The sequence below is a fragment of the Oenanthe melanoleuca genome, chromosome 1 (genome assembly GCF_029582105.1).
Source record: "Oenanthe melanoleuca isolate GR-GAL-2019-014 chromosome 1, OMel1.0, whole genome shotgun sequence".
Lineage (NCBI taxonomy): Eukaryota > Metazoa > Chordata > Aves > Passeriformes > Muscicapidae > Oenanthe > Oenanthe melanoleuca.
In genome coordinates, this window is record NC_079333.1 from 36,304,153 (window position 1) to 36,325,275 (window position 21,123).

Consider the following 21,123-nt stretch of genomic DNA (forward strand, 5'->3'; position numbering starts at 1 on the left):
CAGGATCTTGCAGCACAGGGTATGGGAAACACTAATGCAATGCAGAAAAATCTCAGTGTAAGTTTCCACCAGTTTCAGTGGTGGAATTTGCACACACCAACATGCAAATATGACCAGCAAAGTACAGATTATAATGCAGATGTATTGGTCAAGGTGTGCAATTAGTACTACTTTTACTATGTTTTTCCTGTATCTTAGTTCTCCCTTCCCACTCCCCCACTCCCTCTGTCCTTTCACTACCCCAAATCATTAGTGATTTAGGCTGTACTAATTTTTGTTCTTTGGTGCCCTCTATGGGACTGATTTCTGCAATAGAAAATTGCCAGGAAGAAAACAGACTTCTCCCTCACATAAGAGCAAGCACAGGACAGTCCAAATCAAGTACACTTGGAAGTGGAACTTCTGAATTGCTAATGACTTTAATCCACCTGTTCATATGGTCCATGTTATAGGTCTCTGCAGCGACTGCTTTTGCAGTCCTGTTGACCTCCTTTAAGAGAGGTAACTGTAAGAGCTTTCAATTTTTCCTCAAGAAAGCAAAAAGTTTATTAAAAAACATTTTAGGGTTTGTTTTTTTGTTTTCCAAATCTACAAAAGCAAAGGTCAGCAAGAATTCAGTGTCATCTTTTGCCTAAGGCCACAGCCCACACATAACCAGTTGATCAGGTAAGTATTTAAGATAAGAAAAGCTTTAATTTAAACTTTATGAAGTTTAAAAACTTTGTAAAATTTAAAAGCATGCATTAAAAACTACAAAGCATGCATTAAAGATCTTATTACAGAAGGCCAGCAAAATGACATCAGATAGTATTTTTAGCTTTAGGGACAGATTCTGACAGTAGAAGTGTAGTTTTAAAGGCTGGGATATTTTTTTTTTCCCCTCACAATATACAGAGTACCCAGCTTCCAAGTACACAAATTTGCCTCATCGTGACAGATCTTCATCCACAGATGAATACCCAATATAAATACTCATCCACAATGGGATGAAAAAAACCCAATTATCTTCTATGTGCTAATTGCCCAAGGGAACACTCTTGAAGAAATTCTTCCTGATGCCCAAGACAAACCTTCTGTGGCACAACTTCAGGGTATGTCCTTTCATCCTGCCACTGGCTGCCTGGGAGAAACCAACCACCCCACCTGGCTACACCCTCCTGTCAGGCAGTTGCAGCAGGTGATAAGGTCACTCCTGAGCCTCCTTTTCTCCATGTTTTACAACTCCAGCTCCTTCAGTCACTCCTCATATGACTTACTCTCTAGACTCATCCCCAGCTGCACTGTCCTCCTCTGGACTCATTCCAGCATCTCAATGTCTTTCCTGAAGTGAGGGGCCCAGACCTGGACACAGAACTCAAGGTGCTGCCTCACCAGTGCTTGTACAAATACAGGCCAGATTCACTCATTAAGCTTTATGACAACTGACTAACCATAGTCTCCTGAGCAGAAAACACAGCAGAGCACATTGGTTGAGTCCTGGAATCATAAAAAGCCCATGGAGGAGAGAACACCACAAGGTTAACATGCCTGTGTTTGAGCATCCATCCCCATGCTGGCTGATCCTCCATGGACCACGTGCTCACACAGACAAACTGATGACTGCAACTGCCAAGTGTGCCCCACTGAAGGACCAACACTGACCAGGACCCCAGCAACAGAATCCCCCTATAAGAAAGAGCTTAGAAAGACTGCAGAGCAAGAGACAGAGACAAAGCAGATGAATGAAAACAGGAGCAGCTGTCACAAAAGTGATAGGCATGGTTTTGTTTGCTTTTGTCAGTGATAGATGGCTGTAGGGAAGAAAAGGGGTAGCTGGGTTTTATTGAAAGATTTGGGATTGCTTGCCATGTGTAAAGACATTTGTGGTTGTGGCAATCCATTTGCAATGTTTAGTTGACTTAAGAAACTTCAGGGATAAAACTTGAAAGAAAGAGATGTGACCAAACACAAAGCGTTAACAGAAGAGCAAAAAAAATTTTAAGATTATATCATGTCTCTCCTCTATTAGATAAAGGGGAGACAGGATAAAAATATTTAAAATATAAAAGGTATCCACAAATAGAAAAGAATAAATTACTTATATCTAGAACATGAAATAAAGAACTTACAATATCAATAAGAAATCTGAAGCTCCTATAAAGAAGCAGCTGTCTAACAGATAAAGAAAGCATTGGAACTGACTACTGAGAAAGCTGTAGAAATGTCAATGTCAGGCATTTTTGGAACAAAAATCAGGATTCATTTATATACAGTGGATTCTGTGAATAGAAGGGACTAAACAAGAACCAAAAAAAAAAATTCCAGTTACATGAAAAGGATAAAATACGCTCAGGAGTTTGGGGAGAAAAAAGGAAGTCAGCAGAAAGCCTAGCAAAAAAACATAAATTCTGAGACAACTGGCTCCTACACCATTTTATGTCTTATCTTCCATCATTTCCACAATTAAATTTTAAACTCAGCAAACAAATCAGAAGGAAATATACACTTTCACGAGATCTGAATTTTGTTGCCCACTGCCCCCTTTAACCAAAAGCTTTATAGGAAATAAAAGGGAGGGAAAATGAATCTAAACCCATAACTGCTTCCATATGGCAGCATTACTCACTTGCTTCACATTTTCTGCCAAGAACACAACATAAACACCACAAAATCCCAGCTGTGTTACCACTAGGAAAAAGTCCACAATACACCTGAGGAAGAAAAAACAAACATACATTATACTAAAGATCCAAACAATTATCCCATTGCTACCTAATACACAATTACTTCTCCTTTTTAGAGCAGTCAGAATACTAGACTCAAATTCCACATTAATCTCACAAGCAGTGCAGTGCAGGGTCCTCCTGTCAAATCTGGGGGCTGATCACTGACAATGGTGTGGCTCAGACTGTTTTTACTGTAATGAAACTGCTAGAGTCAAGCACAGAGCAGAGATCTGCCCCAGAGAATGGATTTGCTGCAGCACAGAGTCTCTGGAGACCCAATTGCCCATTTGAGGCTTATAACTCTTTGGTGAAATAGAAAATTGTCATTATTTATCAGAACAAACCAGTTTTCCCTCTAATTGAGCTCTGCTCCATTCCTACGAAGTCATCACAACACATCTTAAAACACTAGCTCACGAGCAAGATGCTGCATCCTTGAAAGTAACAGGAATATTAAAAATTCTTCCACAAGTGAGGGAAAAACCATTTAAAATTAACACTGAGCAACATATCTGTTTCAGATTCACAATATCACTACTGTGCAGTCATACCACAAACTCTACAAACAGCAACAGATGGCAAAGAAAAAATAATGTGTTTTTTGCAAAAAAAGGACAAAATATTTAACAGATACAACAAGCTATTTGTATCTTCATGCCATTATTGCAAAAATAGTAAATATTTCTGCATTATTTGTATGTTGTATTTAAACAGGAACCAAATTATTGTTTTGCTTCCTCTCAGAATAAATACATTAAAGTAATTAACATTTGCAGTGTCAACCTGAAATGCACAGAAATGCTGGGAAAAGAGAATGAAAAACTACTTCACTGCATTAGACAACACAGAAAGCATTTCTGGTTATAACACAGCTCTTCCTATATGACTAAACAGAATTCTTCTTCTTCAGATCTCTTGTAGAACTGAAAATTGAAATGCCTGATAGAGTTAGATATCTTCCCATCTCAACACTACCAGCTGGCAGCAGGAAATAGCAAATAGCACTGCATAAAAGCATTTTTAAGGAAGGTAAAATCTTAGTAAAATGGAAATCTCCTAATCATTCCAAGTAGAGCCATTAATTTTTAAAAATACATTTACTTGATTAAATTCTAGTTGAAACTTACCGGCCCCAAGAAGCTCGTTTCTGAAGAGCAGTCAGGGGTCCCACTTCCATTGCACAGCTAACTGTATCACTATATCCCAGGGAGGATTTCTTCATCCTGAAATCAAAAAGTGAAGAAAAACAGTTACTAGAAACTATGTGGACCTAGAACCCTACTATGAAAATACTGTCAGTCTTCCATGATTTTAACAAGTTGTCACCTGCAGCAACACTCTTGCTGAATTTCAGAGGTACTGGGCTTCTTTAACCCAGGAAGGGCCATTTAGCACTCTACAAGCATGTGAGACACAGTGTTGCTTCCACTCAGTTCAACAGTATTAAATGAGTTTCTTACAAAACAATGATTTCGTTTTTCTATAAACTACTCCAAAATCACATTATTATTATTATATGAGCTAACGAAATTAATCTCAAATCTAAAAGTCACAAAGAACTTAAATAGAATTCAACTCTTGTTGCACAAGCAGTTAATTAAAATTGATTCAATTATTTTATTTTGGTCATCAGCTTTAAAGACCATTCATAACTACAGAGGCAAAGTTCAGGAACGACAGGGTCTGTTCACAGTACAATATCATACTAATCTGGTAAAATAAGATTTTCCAGCTACAGGGACATAAATAGTTTTGTGATTCTACTCAGTTCAAAAGTTCATTACACTTTGAAACATGAGACCCTCCCACTGCTTCTCTGTAACACTTGACAGTACAATAAAAATGTTTAATGAAAGTCACTATTAATCAAAATACTCTGTCAGTCAAATCTGAGTAACTGCTTCCCTACAGTACTGCACATTTCACTTGGAGGAATATTTAGTATTTATCTGCTCAATACCATCATTTTAACACATTCTTTCAGCACTACAACTGCAAAGAATCAAGTTGCCACAATTCAGAGACAGAGCTCACATATAATCATGAAAGACATTAACAGCATTTTTTAGTTTATCTTTTAGTCCTATAAAGTACTTGTAAATTGGGTATTATAAGTTATTTACATTTTTCAAAGCTATGAAGACTCAGAAGCTCAATGACTATAAAGTAGGACTGAAAATAAGCAATTAAAACTGCACTGAGAAAGACCTGATTATCTGCCAACAGGGAAGAAGGCACAGGGCAACACAAGTTAAACCAACCTCATTTTGTGTATGAGCAGAGAATAAATATGTTTTTTCAATGTTTTGCATAAAGCATAGGTAATCATTACTATGTGCACACTGAGAATTTGGGAAGATTCTAACCTGACAGAAGAAACTGCTACAGCACCAGAGTATTTCGTAGTCCAAAAATCACAATCAGAAAAGAGGGATTAAAAAAAAAATACTTAAACTCAGCAACTGAATGAGTAGTTCCACATTTACCTCTGAGATAGACAGTGGCTGCAACGTACCAAGATGTGCATACAGTGAACAGATATAAATCCTATGAACACAAGGCTGATTGGTCCAACCTGGTATGGAAAAAAAAAGGGACAACATAGGAGATACAGAAATTTTCATAAAAACATGCTGGGGAAAAAGCTTTACATAAAAGAATTTCACACTGTAGCAAATAAATTAATAACTAAAAAATTTCCCCCCTCAGCTGGGTGCTGCTGCTGCTGTTTCATGTCATCTCTCAGTTTCAGTTCACTACTTTAAGAGAAGGCTATATAGAGTGGTCAAGCCATAAGTAACAAGTGAGTACTTCATTCCTCTAACTGTTTCACTTGCCAAAAAAGTTTGTCAAGAAAGAAGACTGCTTAGACTGCACAATTCAGTGATTTGAACCATTTGAAAGTGGCAATGACAGTAAAAGTTACAAGTTACAGATAACTATCAAATTAAATCATTTGTTTCAGAATAGAAACTTGACCAGAAGTTTTCCTAGAAGGAACTTGCCTTACACACATGTAACTTTCACTCTCAAACTGAACAACCTGTACTATGGAATTACAGGATTACTTAGTCGTAAGGTGTAAATTTCATTTGATTAAATTTACCCTGCCCTAGGAAATGCATTGTTTCTTACTAGGTATAAACAACCTGGGCTATACTCTGTTTCTGCAGAAACACTAGATTGATTTAACAAGCTGATGCTTCATCCTAAGACACAGACTCTGTCTCTAGAGAAATCTGTACAAAGATAACACAACCCCATATAAACAATTCCCATAAGATATCACAGGAGTCTGAGTAAATCAAAATATTTCTTTTTTTCTGACTAACTTTCTGTTTGGACCAGAAAAATACTTTGGCTAAGCCAAAATGCAACTCATGCAATGAAGTCTTCAGGGTGAAGTAGTAAATGTCTTTAAAAAAATAAAATCTTAATCTTCAGCACTGATTTCCCCAAATTAAAGAGAAGAAACGACACACCTCTATTAAGATGGCAGTGACAAATAAGAAGGATTGAGATTTCATTTTTCAATACACATATCTGTAAATCTTTCTAGATGATTTTTCTAGTCTATGAAAAAAGAACTCTTACCACAATGCCAGCATTTTTTATTGCAAGAGGAAGACCGAGAAGCCCAGTTCCGATGTTTCCCTTGAGGAGGTGAGTCAGTGTTTGCATAAACCTGGGAATAAAATGTCCCATTGGAAGCTCACATAGATAAGGTACAGGATAAAAACAAAACCTTTATTATAGACCTTTGTCTATAATAAAGTGATAAATTTCAAGTTTCAACTTACAATTTACAGTGGATCAGCTATTTTAAAGGAAGTGCAGCACATTCAAATAATGTTTTTATTCATCCTTACATGTGAGCACCCTCAACTAGAACACACAAGACTGATCTTCAGTTCTTTACTCCAGCTTGTGAAACGTTAATTTCTCAGCACTTTCCTAGTTCTTTTGCCTCAGAGTCAAAATTACCCAGTTTTATCAGTGTTATTTTAAAACTCATAACATTCAAAACAATCACCAGTTGCAAATCACAATTCTGTCAGCCAAAGCTTTATCTAAGGGAAAAAAACCCCAAAACATTTACAAGCTTTTCTAATTCAATTTTCAAAGCAGGTTATCTCCAGAGTCTCTCAAAATCATTTTCAAACAGTGCTTGGGCCTTGAGTAGCATAATCACTTTACAAATAGGAACCCTGAAACATTTCACAGCCAGTACATTGTTAGCTTCAAAGTAAGTGAAAACCTATTCAAAATAGACTGCTTTTTGGGAAACTTACATGAAGTTCTTATGTATAACCACAAAATTGTTCTGCAGGTGCAAGAAGACCCCTTTAGAGCTCAGAAAATTGCTCATAAGAAACAAGTCAGAGGCAAGAAATTTGAACAAGCTGATATTAAAGATTAACACATACGTAATGCCTTCACTATCAAGCTGATAGTGTGTCTTAACAGGCAGCAAAGTATTTTCATGCTCTTCATCTGAGATGCCATCTGAGTCTTCTTCATCAATTAAAGGCTTCATTACTTCCATGCCTGTACAACAGAGTTAACACTACATTAGCATTAGAAACAATCTTACAGTTCCAAAGACATGATTCAAACTTCCCATGTCACAAGGTTTTAACATGCTCCTAACTACCAAGATGATTTAAGCAGATCTATAGAGCACAAGTTTGCATAGGATTTTCTCTCTCTTTAAAGTGGCACACCATCTCAATATTATTATTATTATTATTAATATTATTATTGCCAAACACTACAGTTTTTTATTAAGAAAATTAACTTTTTATCATGAAAATGTCATTGGCTTAAATCACCTTGCAAGCTAATGCAACATAAAGAAAGACAGAGAAGTCATCTATCATTACAAAAGGGTGAGATTCTTCTTAACTACCGGTAGCTACTTCAGAATTAAACTAATTAAACTAAGTGCACTCAAAGAGGTAAGACAGATATCACAGAAAGTATCTCCATTCATTGAAGAAAGAACCAAAATATAGGAATCAGGTTGCATACTTTGAAAGCTGCAATTTCATGAACCTTTTAAACTGGCATAAAATTCCAGCTAAGTAACAGCACCAAGTAACAGCAAGCAGTCAGTAGTGAATAAAATTGCCTTTCAGGCAAAACTAACAGCTTATGCCAGTTTAATGTTGAGGAAATTATAACCATTTTGAATTACTGCAGTTAAGCAAAGCAAATCCTGCCAAGAGCAAAAAGATTATTTACCCTACACTTGCCTACCACAGTATCCATTCATAAAATCTCGCCAAAAAAAAAGAGAAATTCTGTGACGTTAACATTTTGTATTTAAAATACAAACAAACAAACCACACCACATTAACATTTACATTACAAAGCAGCCATTTCTGTCAGGGGTTTGGCAGTGATGGGGCTACAGGAGTGGCTTCAGTGAGAAGCTGCTGGAAGCTTCCGCCATGTTAACAGAGCCAGTGCCAGCTGCTTCCAGGATAGATCTGCTGCAGGAAAAGTCCAAGTCCATCACTGATGATGGCAGCACCTCTGCAATGACAGAGCTAAAAAGGGAAAAAAAAACCTGCCAAGCAACTAGAACTGGAGAGTGGACTGAGAACATGTGAGAGCAGCAGCCCTGCAGACCAAGGTCAGTGCAGGAGGAGGGGCAGGAGGTGCTCCAGGCACCAGAGCTGAGATTCCCCTGGTGCAGCCCATGGTGAGGTGCTGTGCCCCTGCAGCCCATGGAGGACCACAATGGAACAGAGATCCACCTGCAGCTCCTGGGGCATCCCAGCCAGAGCAGAGGAATGCCTGAAGGAGGCTGTGACCTCAAGGGAAGCACACACTGGAGCAGACTTCCTGGCAGAGGACCTGTGGCCCCACAGAGAGGAGAGTAAGTCTGGAGCAGGTTTGCTGGAACACTTGTGGCCCCATGGGGACTCACACTGGAGCAGTTTCTGGAAGACTTTCTCCCATGGGAGGGGAACACAGAAACATGCTCCACACTGGAACATGGAAAGAGTGTGAGAAGCCCTCCCACTGAAGAGAAAGGAGCAGAAGAAACAACACGGTGAACTGACTGCAGTCCCATTCCCCATCTCACTGCACCACTGGAGGGGAGGAAGTAGAGAAATTGTGAGTGAAGTTGAACCTGGGAAGAATGGAGAGATGGGTAGAAGTTTTTTTTTAAATTTATTCTTATTTCTCATTACCCTGCTATTATTTGGCTGATAAGAAATTCAATTAATTTACCAAAGTTGAGTCTGTTTCGCCCATGACTGTAATTGGTGAGTGATCTCTCCCTGTCCTTTGCTCAACTCACACACAAGCATTTGGTTATATTTTCTCCAGCTAAGGAAGGGAGTGATAGTGGACCCCTAGAACCCAGCCAGGGCCAACCCACCACAGCCATTAAACAAATCATGAAGGTTTTGATGAAGCCTTGGAGATGTCTAACCCACCAGCAGGTTACTGAAGCCAATGCTACACATCTTCTAAAGAAAATCTGTAGAACAAGTGTAAAGATCTCACAAAGCAAAAGGAAGCTTATCCAAGTCATTAAAATTAAATCATATAGCTCAAACTCTCCTGAAAACACTAAAGGGTTGTCAAAATTTCATGTCTGAAAAGTTGAAAGCCAGTAATGAAAGCACTTGACAGAAGCAAAGATGCCCAGTCAAGAACAAAAACCAGATGTCAGAGACTCAACCAGAAAGTACACTGTAAAGCAAATTTAAACTCAGTGATATTCTAATTATACAAGTCAGGATGGACTTCACCACATTTCTCTACATGGCACATGATCTATGAATTGATCAAAAGAAGGATCACCAAAGTTCCTTCCCTCTGCTCCCATAGCATTGTGCTGGCTAGTTCTTGAGGATGCCACGACCATCCTCCACCTCAGCTCTGAGTTCCTGCCAGGCTCATCTGATACTCACAAAGACCTGCATACTCTAGTACTGGAGTATCCCCTCCTCAGGGATCAGAGGGAGCAGGAAGTTTCACCCAGTGAGCAATTGATTAGGCTGATTTTCATTCTTTAAAGTATTGACTCTAAATTAAGAATCTGAAGGAACTAGCCAAACTACAAGCGTGCAAGTTTGTGATCACATGAAATTCAACAACGTATAAAAGAAATAATAATTAAATTAATTTTGCAGTTTTGTTTTCATCACATTTTTAGGATGCTCTTCATAATGTTAAACAATAATGACAACATGCTGCAAGTAAGGTTCTTATTTAGCAGTAGCAAGGGACCAGCATGACCCACAGGACCAACAGCTTTGGTGAGTGTCAGCAACTGCACAGTCAAGGGAGAAAAGTAAAATTTTCTTCCTTCATTGCAACCTGACACTGGAACATATGTACATCTACACTGTTTACCCTGCAGCCAGATGACACACAGAAGACTCTGAACTTTATTCAGACATCCCATTTTACTTTCTCTCCCAACTTCCTGACCCATCTTCTGATCACAAAGATAGTCCTTTAAGAATAGATTTAGACATACATAAGCATTCCCCTCATCTTTCAAGTAATAAAAATTTTCCTAACACAAGCTATTTTTATTCTGAAAAGTCATCTCCCTATGTTTAAAGCCATCATGTCATCTCAGGGTTATTGTTTTCACTGTCCCACTGCCCCATTCACCCATTTTCTCAGAAATGGCTTAAATTAGACCTGAGAAGATCCATTTTCAATATGCACACTAAGGTAGGGAGTTCACTGCTCTTTTTCTAATGTAATAATGCATTTGAGAATAAATTCCATTAGAAATTTTAAGTAATATCATCAACTCACACTGTCATAACTATACAGGTGACTTACCACATGTTCCTCTGAAATACTATGCTACACAAAACATTCCAACAATGCAATCTGGTCTCCATCCTAGCCATAAAAATACCCTTGAGTTGCTTCTTTCCCTCATCATTCCTCCTTCATCCCATGACTGCTGTACAGTTTTGGCCTAAATCTGTGAACCCATTAACAGTAATGGTACTCAGACATTAATGGGAGGTTTGGATCATGTGAGTTTCTAAGCATGGGTTTCCCTTTGATAATACTTCTCTACTGTTGGAATACTGTGGCTGTGTCCCACAGTCCATACTCACAGTGACATCCAGGTTTGTGTAACATCCAGATTTAATGGGTCCAAACTTGTAGTCTAGAGCACATGAGACAAAAAAAGCTTGAGCTTTGCGTACTTGGATCTAGCTTGAAATTAATTATTCTGCAACATCTGCAGTCACTGCCACAAAACTGGCACTGAATACCCACATTTACTTTGATTCCTTCCCACAGAGGAAGGAATGTGCAATTTAAATACAATTTCAAACTGCAGCACAAGAACAGCATATGTCTTTCATACCTGAATCAGAAATGCAGCTGTCTGCCTGCACTCACAAAGCATATGGAGCAGAGCACACCTCAGCCAACATTAGATTCATGCTCCACCAAACTGTCCTGGTTGCATCCAAACACTATTTGGTCAAAGACCCAACTTTCAGTCACTAATCAGTCCCCAGTTATCCAGTGAGATTAAATCCATAGTGTTAAAATCGTTATGAGTACTATTTCCAATTGTGTATCTTCATGTGTGCTTTCCTATCCCCTAGAATTTGCCAGCATCTTGCCAACCCCTACGGACAAACGGCCAAAGAAACTTTTGAACTGTTACTAAATTTACTTAATTCTCAAGATATTCGAGCACATTGAAGAAATCCTCTGGTTCAAAAGTTCAGCAAAGAAATTAATTTTCACCAAAAACTTTAGTTAATTTTTCTATATTGCTCAAGCAATTAACACTTCCAAATTTAACTCAGCACCACAGGGGATAAAACTGATCTCCATAATTTTCATTTTATGGATGAAACACTGGCAAAAGAATGAAGAAGTTTGCCAGGCGGGCATAGCAACCTAAAGGACATATTCAAAATAAAAGCCAACTACAATCTTCTAATGCTCTTCTGGAGAAGGTCACACCCCAGACAAATTCATGTCTAAAACCCCTTTTCCAAATCCAATTTAACAAAACAGTCTGGCTTTTATTTGCTTGGGATTTTTTTCCCTTCAGGTTTTTGAAATCAGTGTCAGCAAACAGAATGAACAGGATTTGACATACAAGCATACAAAGACTTGGGGGTTAGGATACAGCACACCATCGTTTGCATCAGCTGGTTTTACTCATATATGGGACAGGGAACACGCAGGTCTTGTTGGAGTAACACTTCACACGTGTATTAAGTGCTCAGCAAAAGTCAGTAGGCAAAGGAGGTCTTGTATATACTTCACTGCTCAGTCAGCTTCTACACAAGAACGAGTCCACAGGACCAGAAACACTGCCCAAGATTCACAAACTGTGAAATGTGTTTATTAAACAAAGGCTGACCCAGTGCCTCTGTAATTGGGATAAAGATTCAATTTAGCAAGCAGCTGTTTTGACAGCTCCATAAAAAAGAAAATTAGCACCACATCATCTTCACATTAGCCTAAAATGCAGGTTTATGCTAATATTTTCCCACAGGGTGGAAAGTCACATTCACAATCCTGGGGGCATTCCCAGAGCTTCTGTCACCAACCAGGGCTGGCTGCTCTTATGGGACAAAGTTAGTGACTGACTCTGTGAACAAGCAGACACATTCAAGGCGTCTTCACTGCAGTGTTAACACAGAAGATGCGTTTATATCTGGCAGCAACCACATCTGTGACAACAGGAGAGGCTCAGTGTTCCCAGCAACTGCATTCAGTTCACAGATGATCAGTGTATTACCTCCATGCTGCAGAGAGGCTTTTCAATTCAGCATTCAGAACCAGGGCTCTCAAGATAAATTTAATTACAAAGCAAACATTGTCACTAATTATTTTCAAAGTAATGCTCAGTTACTCCCTCAACCACAGAAGGAAATGCCTGTTTAGGTATTTAGGTACTTTAGCCTACAAATAACCCTCCCAGTACTTCTCCAGAATTTACTGTACAGTACAGCTTTGTCCACAAAGCACACATGACCGGCTACATTACTCAGTCACATGCTTCCACCACCTCCAAAGAAATTACAGAGCAAGACAAAGTGACTAGGAATGGTACTGCTAGAGGCATGCTGGCCCAGACGGATAAACCTTTGTAAATTTTCCTAGCTCAAGGGGAAAATAACAGATAACCCCATGAAACTGTACACAAGCCAGCTCCCTTTTTATTTTCCACTACAGCTACTCCTGTTGAATATAAGAGGCATAAAAACAAACAAATAAAACCCTCAAACTAAAACGCATTTTTTGGCTTGAAAATTAAAAAGGAAAATCTCATCTAGTTTAAAAATTCATATTAAATACTAATAATTACATTTTCTGAAATAGTCAAAGCGAGCACCAGCTTTTGTTGTGTTTTGTTGTGTTTGTTTGTCAAGAACTCCAAGCTATGCTTTGTGCAATTATTTGAATCCCTTTTTATATCTCTTTGGAAAATAAATCTCAGGTCATTTATTTCTCTCCATTACAGACTGTAACTTTATAAAGTAGATTTATTCAGCTTTGTGGTAGATTATGTTAATCTTGAGAATGGCTATTTCTAAGCAAATGCTGAAAGTCAATAATGCCCCTCAATAAGCAGGAGGAACTGTTTGCTTTTGCGTCGTAACTGGCGGATCCAGAAGGCTCATAAAATGGGACACTTGAGTTATTAAACCAAAGAGCACACAGGTCTGCACAGCTATTACACACTTTCAGAGGAAAAATATTACTCCAACCCACAATGGATCATTTATTTGGACAGGCACTGGTCGTAAATAATCCATCTGTCTAGACCAAGCCACACTTTTTACAATTAACACGCTCGTAAGTGACAATGCATTGGCAAGACTTCAGTTTTATTAAGTATTCAGCAGCACTGAACCATGCAGAAGATTTTGGAATTTTTGTCAGGTGTGGAACAGCATTTTTAATAAGTTAATCCCATAGAAAATCCCACTTCTATGGATTCTGAGGAAAAACTGTCGGATGTGTGAACTTCTGAGGAAAAAAAAAAAAAAAAAGCTCTAAAATTTCTTTCAGCAACCTTTCCTCCAAAGTGACAATCTCTCAATGCAAGATGGATCAGCCTTGGGGACAATCAAATTTGAAGCATGTCTTTCAAGTCCTATCGTTGCCACTCATGAGATGAACATCTATGAGCCCTCCACCAAGCAGATTTAAAAGTGGAAAGACTAATATACAGTAAATGCAATAAATACAATGCCGCTATTAAATAAAAACACATAAGCCCCGGGGAAACCCCAGTCTTCAGGGCAGATGAACGCATCACCTAACGATGCAAAGAGAACGTATTTCCATGAACTTGTACGGAGGCCGTGACTTCACCAAGACGCCGAGCGCCAGCCAGGTCCGGCTGAGGCCCCAGAGCCCCCGGCTGCGCTGCCCTCAGCGCGCCCGGCCCGGCGCGGCGGAGACACCGCAGCACGGCGCCCACCCCCACCGCAGGTGGGATGGTTCATCCCGCCCGCCTCGGTGCGCCGAGCGCCGCAGCGCATCCCCGGCGGGCCGAACCATCTTTCCTAAAGCACAGGGGGGGCAGGGGCCGGCCGGCCGGTCCCGGCGCCCACGCCCCCTCCTCTCCGCCCCGCAGCCAGCCGCCATCCCGCCGCCCCTCGGCCGCTCCCGCCGCCGCCGGCCTGCACGGCTCGGGTCGCCTCACCCAGCTCCTCCCTGCCCGCGCCGGCCATCGCCCCGCCGGGCTCCGCTCGCCCTTCCGCCGATGTGGAGCCGGCCGGCGCGGCGCATGCGCCCGGCGGGAGCGCACCATGGAGGGCGGCGGGCAGGCGGGCCCTGCGCGGGCTGAGGGAGGCGGCGCCGGCTCCCGGTGCAGCCCCGGCAGCGGCACTGCCCGGAGAATCGCGGAGTAGCTCAGCCTGGAAGGGATCCGCAAGGATCTTCAGCGCCCTGCTCCATGTCGGACCACCGAAAAGTAGAGCATGTGACTAAGAGCACTGTCCAGACACTGCTTGAACCGTGACATCATCATCACCTTAGTGATGCTCCTTGGCTTGGCTGCGGCCCCAGCTGGGCTGGCCCCATAGAGCGGTGCCCCTCGGCAGGGCAGGGGAGCCCGGCTTTGGATGGGGCACTGCAAGCTTTGAGCAAAATTAATCAGCAAGGACTGCAAAAAAGGCTGCGTGAAGAGTTCAGCAGAGCCTGATAGATTGAACGCTTGGAGATTAACCACTAACCTTACACCCCATCTCTACCTAACTTTACTGCCAGTATTTCTTCATCAGAACTACCTATATCTATGGCTGATTTGACTTAACTAATAAAGTTTCCAGCTTCTGCTTTCCTAAAACAATTTTTGAATATAGGACAAAGTAATTTTATTTTCTTTCTGCGCAAGAGAAATGCAGTCTTCTGAAGCTTCTCATAAACTTCAGTCATCTTCAACATACATCATTAATTAGTTTATCTATGATGCAGAATTTCCAGTGGGGAAAGCATCAATTTTCAATTGTCAAATTTATGTGTATTCCAAATACTCCTCCAAACTTTCATTTATTTATTTTAGAAATTTATATAGGAAAAGGATTCTCAGTGGGTAATCCCTGACTGCAGGTTATTGATTCAAGAACTGACTCACTTATTACAATATTTGTGTCAAGCATTTATTCAGTATTCTGCTTTGTTTCTAACAATGCTAAACTTTGTTCAAGAAAATATATAACTAGCAGATCTTCAAAAGGTGTATTGAGTGTTCATTCCTTCTACGTTGTCATTGCATCTCAGGACTTGACACACACTAAGTCCTGTGTAGACATTGAAGAGACATTAAGGACATGGTACATCTTTATTTCACATCCCAGCCAATGGAGATCTCTTTGCTTCTACTACAAAAAATTCTTTCTTCTGTGTGCAGGTTTGTTATGTACTTAGAGAGATTTTTATAATATGACCCAAAAGTTACATGTATTATGTGAGTAACCAGTGGAGATCAATGAATATTCAAAAACACATGGGAGATACTATAATGTGATAGAAATCAATGATTTTGTAATCTGCATTTTGTTTCTCTTTGGTAAGAATAGAAGGATTTGCTTTAATATGGACATCTGGTTAAATTCTAGATGTCTATCCATAAAAAAAAAAATTGCTTCAAATTATGTGGAAATTGCAGACACCAAACACTTGTTTACCATAAGTTTCAGGTTCTGAATAGCATGTACAGCTTCTCTTTTAGAAATCATGGATTGAACTCTTGTTGTTTCTGTTGGTTCAGAAGAAGGCCAATGGATTACAATACCCAACTTCTTCCATTTTCAATTTTTTTAATTAAAAGCTAACCCTGAAATCTTTAAGGGCTGTTTTCAGTAATTTTTTTTTTTGGTCTGCTTAAATCCCCCCTTATTAGAATAGATGCTCTGCTAGGTCTGTCTAAACACATAGATGCCGGCTGGCTTTAGCTTTGGGGCTCCTCAAGTCTTGAGGGACTTCCATTTCTTCATGGAATATTTTTTTGTGATGCTTTATATTTGGCAGTGAGTCCCATAATGTACAAAAAAATGGGCCTTTTGAGCCTGCTACCTATTCATCTGATAACCTCTAGTCTTGCAATATAAAAATAATTATTTCATTTATCTTCTTTAAGTCATTCTTGATAGATCACTGCCATACTCTCTCTCCTGTGTCTTTTCCAGGCTGAAGAGTCCTAATCTATTTAAATCTCCTTTTATAGAAATGCCATTCCATCTTTTCATAATTTCTATTGGCCTCTTCTATGAGTTCTAGATCTCCCATGTTCAATTGAGGATGCCAGAACTGCAGCCATATGAAGCCACTGAAACCCTTCTGGCTACATCTCAGGGGTTTTCACTCGTGCTTTTTGAATAATTTGTATTTTAACTTTTACACAGGTACTACTTTGCAAGGTGATTACTTTGCATGATGTTTTAATGAGCCATTGGTAGGCCTCAATTATGTTGCCATCCGTCTGTCTCTAGACTATAATTCTATCTGATTGGCAAATGATTGACATTCCTCTAAGATTTATATCACTGGTTTCTATCTAAGAGCACATTTCGAAATCACCTTGAATATCAAAATGGCATCTACATTTCATGAGATCCTGGATAGCAAATTGCTCATCTGTGTATCAAAAAGCAATACCTCCTGTTAATTCATCACTGAACATGGAATCAAACAGAAAGAGGGATGTTTAGGCTAGTATAAGAAGAAATTCTTTACTGGCAAGGTGATGAGGCACTGGAATAGACTGCCCAGAAAAACCATGGATGCCCCATCCTTGGAAGTGTTCTGGGAGAGGTGGGATGGGGTGCTGGGTTAGCTCAAATAAAAGAATAGATGACCATGGCTTAAGGCTGTGGGAAAACCCTTTGCAGTAAGGGTGAGTAGAAAAATCACCCCCAAAATACTCCTGTTCAGTATGTTAATCATTGCCAGAAAGTTCCCTGTTCTCTTTGATGTCACTGATTCTTTCCTGGTCCAAAAGTTTTAATATTCCCAATTGCCCTTCCCTATTGGATTCCCTCCACCCTAACTTTTCCCCTTCTCCAAAGTTATAAATACCCCTTTTATCCTGGCCCTTGCTTTTTGCCATCGCCCTCATGCATGGAATTAGCCTCCCTGTACCACCTTTCTTGGTTCATTCGATGTAAGCTGTTCAGATTGCAGTTTGTTATTTTTGTATTATTAAAGCTTTCTAGTTCCCAAACAATCGGGTCAGGTTTTCTTTCTGCACAAAGTCACCGAGTTCCATGAAGCCACCGTTCCTAACATCTGGGCTAGGAGTGGCTGCAGCTTCAGTGGGGTTTTGAGCAATCTGGTCCAATTAATGACTTCCTGCACATGGCAGGAGGTTCACAGAATCATAGAATATTCTGAGTTGGAAGGGACCCATCAGGTTCATCAAGTCCAACTCCTAGGTCTGCACAAGACAACTGAGAGTCACACCTGAGAGCCTGAGAGCATTGTCCAAATGCTCCTTGAACTCTATCAGGCTGGTGCTGTGACCACTTACTTGGGGAACCTGTTCCAGTGCCCAAAAACCATCTGGGTGATGAACCTTTTCCTAATACCCAACCTAAACCTCCCCTGACTCAGCATCATGCCAGGTTGGAACTTTGAGGTCTCCTCCAACCCAAACCATTCTATGATTCTATGATGATGCAATCTGAAAACATGTATATATCTCTTTATCTCTTTTTATTTCCTTATTTACAAGCGTGAACTTCCTTTCAGAGCAGTTCCTTATGATCAGTATGCTGGTTTGTAGCAGCCCATTTCCAAGGGTTCTTATTTTCCTTCTTTTCTTGGTACAAAAATTGAGCATCTTAAACTGTGGTTTAAAACTCAGTGTCTTAATGCAGCCTTCAAAAAATTGCAGTTGATAGAAGGAGACCCTTAAGCTTTTAGAAGGCCTTGGTTTGATGTCTATCAAATGGGGAACTGTTTTGTAGTATCTCAAAATGAACTTTCATGCATTGCCCTCCTTTGTTTGCTGTTAAAAATTTTTATAAGGAGGTCCAGATGTTGATTTCCATTGTATTGCCTAGAATCACAGAATGGTTGAGGTTAGAAGGGATCTTTGAAAATTATCTGGCCCAACCACCCTGGCAAAGCATGGCCACATGGCATCTTTCAAATATTTTCGCAAAGGGAGACTCCACAGTGTCTCTGGATAATCTGTGCCAGTGCCTGGTCACCCTCCCATGAGAAAAATGTTTCCTGATATTCAGAGAGAACCTCCTGTGTTTCAGTTTGTGCCCATTGCCTCTGGTCCTGGCACTGAATACCTTTAAAAAGCCTGGCTCCATCCTCTTTTCTGCTTTCCTTCAGTTATTTGTAGACACTGATGGGATCCCTCTGATTCATCTCTTTCCCACCAGAACAGTCCCAGCTCTTTCAGTCTTTTCTCATGGAAGAGATGCTCCACTCCCTTCATTCTTGTGGCCCTTGGCTGGACTCCCTCCTGTCTGTTTTTGCCTCTCTTGCACTGAGGAGCCCAGCACTGAACACAGCACTGCAGGTGAGGCCACGCTGGTGCTGAGCAGAAGGGAAAGACTGGTCACTCCTCTGGCCATGGTGTCAGCACTTTCCCCAGTACAGCCCAGGATGCCACTGATCACCTCTGCATTGAGAGTTCCCTGCTGGCTCCCTTTCAGCTTGGTGTCCACCAGAGCCTCTGCTCCTCTCTTTCCAAGCAGCTTTCCAGATGGGTGGCCCCCAGCATCCACTGGTGCCTGCAGTTGTTCATGAGATGTGTGGCTGAAGATGGCAGGCGTGTTGTCAATATCACCAGTTAAGAACACTTAAAAGTGTTCAGATCATAAAGATCATAAAAGGCCCATTGTGTTCAACAAATAAGCTTCAAACTCCAAAACTGCTGCTGATAAGTTTGATTGCTACAGCTGTAACACAGAAATGTTAGATGGCCCCCACTGGAATCCATAAAACATAGCTGTTTAGTAACAAAATGTTAAAAGCTTGGGGTGTGTTGACTCTCCCTAAGCTTTGATGAAGAATAAATATGATTACAGAAGATACTGCAGCTGTCAAAAGTGCTGGTGGTGGTTCATACTTCAAATAGAAATTATCAGCACATTTAAAATACCAGAAACATTTGAGGAAGCTGCCAGGATTTTTCCCAACATGAATCATTATCATGTCAGTAAAGTAAAATATTCTATCTGTCACTTAATGAAAATAAAATATCTTTATTTGCATATAGATCTGTATGTGCTGGGACTTATCAGTCAAGCATTGCCAACATCAAGGTTTGCTTTTGTTGTTTAATTTGGTAAGATGCCAGTGTCAACTTACTTTCAGTACAGTTCAAAGTCAAAGTACAGCATCCCTTCAATAAGTAGATCACTTGGGAAAATGTCGCAAATGTTCAGATACTTGTGAATCTTTGTCAGCTCACATTTATCTTTAAATTAAAAAAAAACAGATGTAATGCATAACAAAGACACCAAGTTGCACTAAAGGAGACCATATGATAATTTTGGGCAGTGCCTTAGATTCACAACGCTTTTCCGAATTATCCTACTAACTTCATGTGTCTTACAGTGTGAAAAATAGTGCTTGAATTCTGAGAGTGTCCAAGAAATACAACACTCCATATATTCTTAAGCATTTGCATAGATCTACCTTGATGCTTATGAAGTGTCTGTAGTTGTGCACATCACCAGAGACACTGTCAAATCTTGACAGTTGTGTCTTGTCCTGGAGTATTCAGTAATGAAAGGGTCAGGGAGGTCTTAGTCACGACCCTGTTCTGGACTTCTAACCAGATTTCTCCAAGACTCTGTCCCAGGTCTGTCAGGGAACAGTCCTCTTCAAGTCAGCTCCCAAAAAGCACTGTGGACAAGAATACACAAAATCTGTATTCCTCCATTTCCACAGTCCCCCCACAGCATCCCAGCAGGCTTTACACCTTCAAACAGCTCACATGTCCTCATGTAATGTTTCTAGGGTATTTAGTATACCCTCAACAACTGAAAACAGATGACAGGAGAGGGGAGAAGAACTGTGATGGTATAAGACAAACCATTCCTGGTTTAAAAATTCTACCATTCATAGTTTTTCACAGCTGGATATAATCCATTGGCATAGGTCTCTTGGTGCCCATAGCTGTAATATCACAAAAAGTCATGGCCCACCAGCAGAGCCCCAAGGCAGCTGTCAGCCACCCTCCCACTCCTGTGATTCACATCAGCTTTGGGAACTAGTACAGCCCATGGCACAAAGCATTACTCCCAAGTCTGCTCTAACTCATGAGAAAACTCCAGAGAACTACAGCTCAGAGACACTGGAAATCCACATCACAGCATGCACTGCCAGGACCTCTTTCATGTGTCTTGGGAGGATTCTCCCTCCACCAGCTGCAAGGCTTTTACAGCCCTTGTATTCATGTGAAACTGTTCAAAGAGCAGTGTGAAGAGGAGGGTGATCATCTGCCTGCTTGAGCTTCCTGAAGTAAAAGTAGTTGTAGGACACTGTAAAACCATGGCCAGTTAGTGATTAAAAGGTGATACTGAAAATACTTTTAAAAGCTGCAGGAAATATTAATTATAAGAATTTAAAAATAGCTGCATAGATCATTTCCATTTACTTCAGAGGACTAATCAAATCCAGTTTAAAAAAAAAGCCTCATGGAAAGGGTTAGAAAGCATGAGATGTTAGGAAATCTATGATCATTCAGACAATCGAGCACTGGAGTAAGGACATCTGTAGGATCTTCCTAGGATCACTTTCTTACCCTGAAATTTGCAACTGCTGTATAGATACAAGTAGCTACATTGGTAATGAATTTATTCAGTGAACATGGTAATCAAGCTCTTTCTTATCTCCTCTTAGACACACACCCAATGCCAGACCCAGTAGTTTAGAAAATAACTGATGTTCTGTTTCTGTCTGTATAATG

At 40.2% G+C, this 21,123-nt stretch overlaps 1 protein-coding gene across 2 annotated transcripts in view; it reads right to left on the reverse strand.

Annotated features, from left to right (window-relative positions):
• Window positions 1–14,668, reverse strand: part of SLC36A4 (solute carrier family 36 member 4) — an 82,928-nt gene extending 68,260 nt beyond the window's left edge. The window contains exons 1-6 of one of the 2 annotated variants that reach the window (XM_056500238.1): window positions 14,389–14,668; window positions 7,133–7,253; window positions 6,300–6,390; window positions 5,192–5,280; window positions 3,833–3,928; window positions 2,606–2,690 (exon numbers count right to left, since the gene is read on the reverse strand). In XM_056500238.1, the coding sequence (XP_056356213.1) occupies window positions 2,606–2,690; window positions 3,833–3,928; window positions 5,192–5,280; window positions 6,300–6,390; window positions 7,133–7,253; window positions 14,389–14,416 (510 nt within the window). In that variant the 5' untranslated portion in view covers window positions 14,417–14,668. Of the gene's footprint in view, window positions 1–2,605; window positions 2,691–3,832; window positions 3,929–5,191; window positions 5,281–6,299; window positions 6,391–7,132; window positions 7,254–14,388 lie in introns of those variants that run through there. The other variant, XM_056500230.1, reaches the window with a different exon arrangement.
• Window positions 14,669–21,123: the final 6,455 nt, after the last annotated feature.